The 6233-nt window shown below is 43.6% G+C and overlaps 1 protein-coding gene across 3 annotated transcripts in view; it reads left to right on the forward strand.

The window, feature by feature from the left end:
* cep76 (centrosomal protein 76) overlaps positions 1-1971 on the forward strand; it is a 92354-nt gene extending 90383 nt beyond the window's left edge. The window contains exon 12 of one of the 3 annotated variants that reach the window (XM_048260450.1): positions 187-1970. In XM_048260450.1, coding sequence (XP_048116407.1) covers positions 187-325 — 139 coding nt within the window. In that variant the 3' untranslated portion in view covers positions 326-1970. Of the gene's footprint in view, positions 1-186 lie in introns of all 3 variants that reach the window. The other 2 variants (XM_048260449.1, XM_048260451.1) reach the window with 2 other exon arrangements.
* Positions 1972-6233: the final 4262 nt, after the last annotated feature.

Genomic DNA, 6233 nt, shown 5'->3' on the forward strand with positions numbered 1-6233 from the left:
CTTCTCTCATTTGTCTTAATATTTCATCAGTAGTTAATTCAACACGTTTTTAATTCTTCACAAGAACAAAATGGAAAAAGTATTGAAAACCTTGGCTGTGCAGAAACTATAGATCGGTAGTATAATTGAATCCTGTTTTATGAGACAATCCTTCAAATGAATATTGTCTATTTTTTTTTTAAACAGGTCACATTTCTGTGAGGAGATAGTTTGCTGTCGTGGAGACCATGTTCGGTTGGCAGTGCGAGTGCGAGTGTTTGTCTATCCTGAGTCAGCCTGTGCTACTTGGGTCATGTTTGCCTGCAAGTACCACTCTATTCTGTGATGTGACTAGATGTGAAATATTCAACATAGACAAATCTGTTGTAAAGGTTCATCATCAGTTCATCATGTGTGTGTATTGTTTCTGTTTGGCTGTATTTTGATAAATAAATGTACAGATAAATGGTTCTTTTTGTGAGTGATTTATCACAGATGTTAAATGAATGGATTCTGCTTTTTAAATGAATTACCCTGGTAACTCTGCCCATATCATTGTCAGGCCAAAAGTGAGATGGCTCTTTCAACTGATCAAAAGAGATTGAAGATATTCTTTGCATGTATCTTGGCTAAGGGAAATTTTACAACAGTTGCAGTTGTAAACGGTTGAAAAATGTAACCATAACCATGATTGCTGTGTCTTCTGATAACTCATTGCTAATACTTAACATCTACTCAGGTTGACTTGAGTAGCTAAATTTTCTCCTTTTGTTGTGGAACTTGACACCAATGAATATACTATGCTATAGGGGAGAGCAGCAAGTTATGAAGTAACCTGCTGGTGTTTTTCAAAACTAGAGGCACAAACTAAAGGCTACATTGTGCAGAATAGAACAAAAAATATTTAATTTTAGGTTACCTTTTTATCTTTAGGTTACCTTATCTTTTTGGATTTCCGCAAGTTTTCTACTTCCCATGAGGCCTTGCGTCAAATATGGGAGTGACTTCCGCTTCTAACTAACTGTTTGGGGGCCTTTTTAAAGTTCTTCAGACATTCTTTTTGATTCGTTGTCTTGATGGAAACTGTACCATCGTTGGCAGGAACACTGATTTAGTTTTAGGCTTATGTAATATTTGCATTTAAGCCAATTAATTAGAGCTCCGGTTTGACAGGCAGATAAATGCAGTGGTGAAAGCCAGCTTTTTTCAACTCAGAAATATTGCAAAGATTAAGACCTTTCTCAACCCCCCAGATCTTGAAAGGGTAATTTGTGCCTGCAGCTAGTCCTAAACGCAGCCGCTAGACTGTTAACAGGCACAAGGAAACGAGACCACATCACCACTGTCCTAGCCTCCCTCCACTGGCTTCCGGTTCGTTACAGAATTGATTTTAAAGTCCTTCTTTTTACTTTCAAAGCCATTAACGGAAAAGCCCTCCCCCCACACACATCTCAGACCTCCTCTCCCCCTACTCTAATGTTAGGTCCCTTAGATCGGCCACGCAGGGGTTACTGAAGGAGCTGAAGGCCAATCTCAAGCACAGGGGCTACTGTGCCTTTGCTGTTGCAGCCCCCAAACTGTGGAACAGCACCCCTACCTCCATCAGATTCGCCCCTTCAGGTGACTCTTTTAAATCCCAGCTCAAAACATACCTTTTCTCTCTAGCGTTTCCCCATTCATCTTGACCGGAGCCCTGCTTGTACTGTCGTCTCTTTCGTGTATTCGTATAGTCTGCTTTATGATGTGTTTTTTGTATGGCCTGCCTCTGTCTTATTTGTTATATGTTATATGTTTGCTTCCTACTGGTCTCTGTAAAGCACTTTGGTTGATGCAAGTCATGTTTAAACGTGCTATATAAATAAATCTGATTGATTGATTGATTGAAGGTAATTAATTAATTAATTAGTGAATAATAATATAAAAAATATTTAGCCTGTTCGCTAATTAGCACACAAAATATAGGTATACTAGCACACAAAATAATAGGTATACTAATTCTGTGTAAAAGCTGCAGACTTTCCACCATACTATATCCTAACATACATATCCTGTATATTTGCATAAGATTATCTAAAGGCCATTTACACTGTTTCTCTGTAAAGGCCAATAAGGTAAATTGTATTGTACCTGACAAGTTTCGGCCATCTTGCCTCTGTAGCCTTCAGAGGCTTTATTGGCCTTTACAGAGAAACAGTGTAAATAGTATATCAGTAGGCCTAATGAACCTCTTCAATATATCTAAAGGCTAGTTAAATATATTATATGAGTTACTGTGAATGACAGACAAGAAAAATAGGACTAGTGATCTAAATCAAAATTCATGTTTGCTGTAATCAGGGCCACATTTTATTCCAGTGTAATGATGGGGACAAGACCATATGTCAAGACCGAGTCTAAAGAGTCAAGACAGAGTCAGGATCAAGACCGCTGGTTTTAAAATTAAGGAAATAAGACCAAGTTGAGATCGAGTCTTTGTGGAGATGAGGCCAAGACAATAAAAAACAAGTCAGTTTTCATAACCATGATTTAATTAAATTTAAGGGGACACACCAATATTTTGGGAAATTAGTTTATTTGTCTCCCTCAGAGTTGGATAAGATGATGCATGCCTTTCTCGTCTCTGTGTATGCAGTAACTCAGTCTGACAAACCCACCCTTAGCCTAGCTTAGCACAGCTTATCTAGGTGGTTGAACTAGCGTATAGCTCCCAAAAGTGACAAAAATAACATTTTCCTAGTTATGGCTTGTATGCAGGGGACTTCAACCACTGCAATCTGTCTGACGAGCTCCCAAACTATACTCAACAGGTGACGTGTCCAACAAGAGGAGATAACATTCTGGATCACTGCTACACCACTATCACTTCGGCTTACCGTGCATTCCCGAGTGCTCCGCTGGGAGTCTGACCATGCAACACTCTTCCTCGTCCCAGAGTATCGTCAGAAACTTAAATCTGTGAAGCCGAAGTCCAACATCGTGAAAGTATGGTCCACAGATGCTATCGATACGCTGAAAGGCTGCTTTGAAAGCACCAACTGGACATCTTTAAACACACGTGTGTCAGCCTAGACGAGTACACAGAGGCTGTGACATCATACATCCGGTTTTGTGTTGATGACTGCATTGGGACCAAATGCATCAAGTCATATGGCAATGGGAAACCCTGGTTCACCAAAGAGGTTGCTGCACTTTGCAGGAAAAAAAGTTCTGCATTTAAGAAAGGAGACAAGGAGGAGTATAAGAATGCCAAGTATGAACTTCGTTCTGCTATCAGAAAAGCTGATTATGCACTGAAACTGGAGCATCAACTGGCCACCAACAACCCCAGGTCAGTCTGGAAAAGTCTGAAGGAGATGACCAATTTCAATAGAGGGCCTACTTCACCACCAGATGAGGACCCTGAGCTTCCTGATAGACTTAATGCATTTTATGCCTGGTTTGAGGACCATCAGTCACCGGCAGTCTTCCCCTCTCCTCCCACCCCCCCACTCCTCCCTTTGTCATCCAGGACGCAGAGGTGTGCAAACTTTTTAAAAAACAGAAGGCCAGGAAAGCAGCAGGACCAGATCAGCTTTCCCCAGACACTGTGCAGATCAACTGGCACCTGTCTTCACTGACATTTTCAACACTTCCCTGCAGCAGTGTGTAGTTCCACAGTGTTTTAAAGCCTCTACCATCATTCCGGTCCCGATGACAACAAAAACAACTGGGCTCCACGACTTCAGGCCTGTTGCCCTCACTTCAGTGGCTATGAAGGTGTTTGAACGTGTGCTACTCTCCCATCTGCAAACCTCACTTCAGTGGCTATGAAGGTGTTTGAACGTGTGCTACTCTCCCATCTGCAAACCTCACTTCAGTGGCTATGAAGGTGTTTGAACGTGTGCTACTCTCCCATCTGCAAACCTCACTTCAGTGGCTATGAAGGTGTTTGAACGTGTGCTACTCTCCCATCTGCAAACCTCACTTCAGTGGCTATGAAGGTGTTTGAACCTGTGCTACTCTCCCATCTGCAAACCTCACTTCAGTGGCTATGAAGGTGTTTGAACGTGTGCTACTCTGCCATCTGCAAACCTCACTTCAGTGGCTATGAAGGTGTTTGAACGTGTGCTACTCTCCCATCTGCAAACCTCACTTCAGTGGCTATGAAGGTGTTTGAACGAGTGCTACTCTCCCATCTGCAAACCTCACTTCAGTGGCTATGAAGGTGTTTGAACGTGTGCTACTCTCCCATCTGAACGTGTGCTACTCTCCCATCTGAACGTGTGATACTCTGCCATCTGAACGTGTGATACTCTCCCATCTGCAAACCTCACTTCAGTGGCTATGAAGGTGTTTGAACGTGTGCTACTCTGCCATCTGCACACCACAGTATCACCGCTGATGGATCCCTACCAGTTTGCTTACCAGTCTAACAGATCTGTGGAAGATGCCATCAACCTAAGAGTTCACTCTATACTGCAACACCTGGAGTCAAGCAACACCTATGCACGCATGATGTTCATTGACTTTAGCTCTGCCTTTAACACCATTGATCCACTCATTCTCTTCTCTAGGTTACAAGCCATGAACATCAACTCAGCTCTGTGTCACTGGATACTGGACTTCCTGAGGAATAGAATTCAATCAGTCAAGGTTAACAATACAACATCATTCCCTCTGACCCTCAACACTGGAGCGCCACAAGGCTGTGTGTTATCTCCTCTTCTGTTCTCGATCTACACTAATGACATGAGATCTCACCATCACTCTGTCAAAGTATTGAAGTATTCAGATGAGACCACCATCATCGGCCTCATTAGTGACAATGATGAGTCCCAGTACCACAAGGAGGTGAAATGGGCTACGGACTGGTGTACTGAAAATAAGCTCCATGTTAACGCCTCAAAATCCAAAGAAACGGTTGTGGACATGAGAATGTGGCCTAACACCAAAGCCCTGTCTATTATATGTGAACAGCCTATAACCTTGACTGACTCCTTTACATTTCTTGGCTCACATATCAGCCATAATTTGAAATGGGACATTAACATAAACACCCACCTTATCAAAAAGGCAAGTCAGAGACTTTATTTCCTAAGACAACTGAAAAAGTTTCATGTCGACAAAACCCTTTTGGTGCTCTTCTACAAAGCCATCATTGAAAGCATCATCACATCTTCAATCACCGTCTGGTATGGGAGCTCTGACAGTCGCACCAAGAGGAAATTAGAGAGAGTTGTCATCAAAGCCTCCAACATCACTGGTTGTGACCTTCCATCAGTCCACTCTCTGTATGCTGAACGCAGCTTGAACAGAGCAACCAAGATCATCAGGGATGCCTTACATCCGAGCCATGATCTCTTCCAACTTCTGCCCTATAGACGCTTCAACAACAGCTTACCCCCCCCCCACCGGACTGTGCTACAAAAAATACCACCAACATTGTTGTGTGGCAATTAAAGTTTCTATTCTATTCTATTCTATTAAAGTGGGGGGAACGGGGAGGAATGCAGTTCCTCCACCTCAGACACATTAATAATAAATATATTCTTTCATACCAACGATATGCACGATGATATTGATAAGCGCGATGATATTGTTAAAAGAAATGGTGAGTTAATTTTCCGCGTGTACAGAGGTGACCAAGAAGCTAGCAATTCTTGTCCAAAAAGTATTGCTACACCACAATACTCAATATGTTGTCCAACGGTGAGCCGGCCCACCCTAAACTGGCGCCTGCGCCGAGAGGGGTGATCCCAAGAGTACCAGATTTCTTGTGCTAAATCTGGGAACGCAGGAAGTGGATTCCCCAAAATAGCAGCCGACCATCCTGGTCACAGACACGGGTGGTAGTCCCAGCCAAGGGATGCAGAGCATCTCAGTAGTGCAGTCGAGCACACCACAGAGCTCCCAGAGGAAGCTCAGGGTTGACACCGGCACTGGGGCAGGGCGAGGATCAACATGACGTCGTTACCACGCCCAGTCTTGTCCACTGGGATCTCACCACTCTCGATACCCGGAGCTCCAAACAAGCACACGATCGAAGAGGTGGGGGGCGGGGGATGGAGCTCTCGCACACCATCTATGGTAGTAGAGTGTCTAGGGCTCCATCACAGCACAACAGCACAGTGGGGGCCAAAGGTTGGCGAGCAGAGAGCTGCTGGGGTCCGTTCAGTGGCAAGGCAGGCTACGCACCTGTCATGGCTGTCTGTATGGAGCTGGGCAGCGAAGGTAATCCCTATATTTACCTCTGGAATAAATTGTCGCCTTGAGAA

The sequence above is a fragment of the Alosa alosa genome, chromosome 13 (assembly GCF_017589495.1).
Source record: "Alosa alosa isolate M-15738 ecotype Scorff River chromosome 13, AALO_Geno_1.1, whole genome shotgun sequence".
NCBI lineage: Eukaryota > Metazoa > Chordata > Actinopteri > Clupeiformes > Clupeidae > Alosa > Alosa alosa.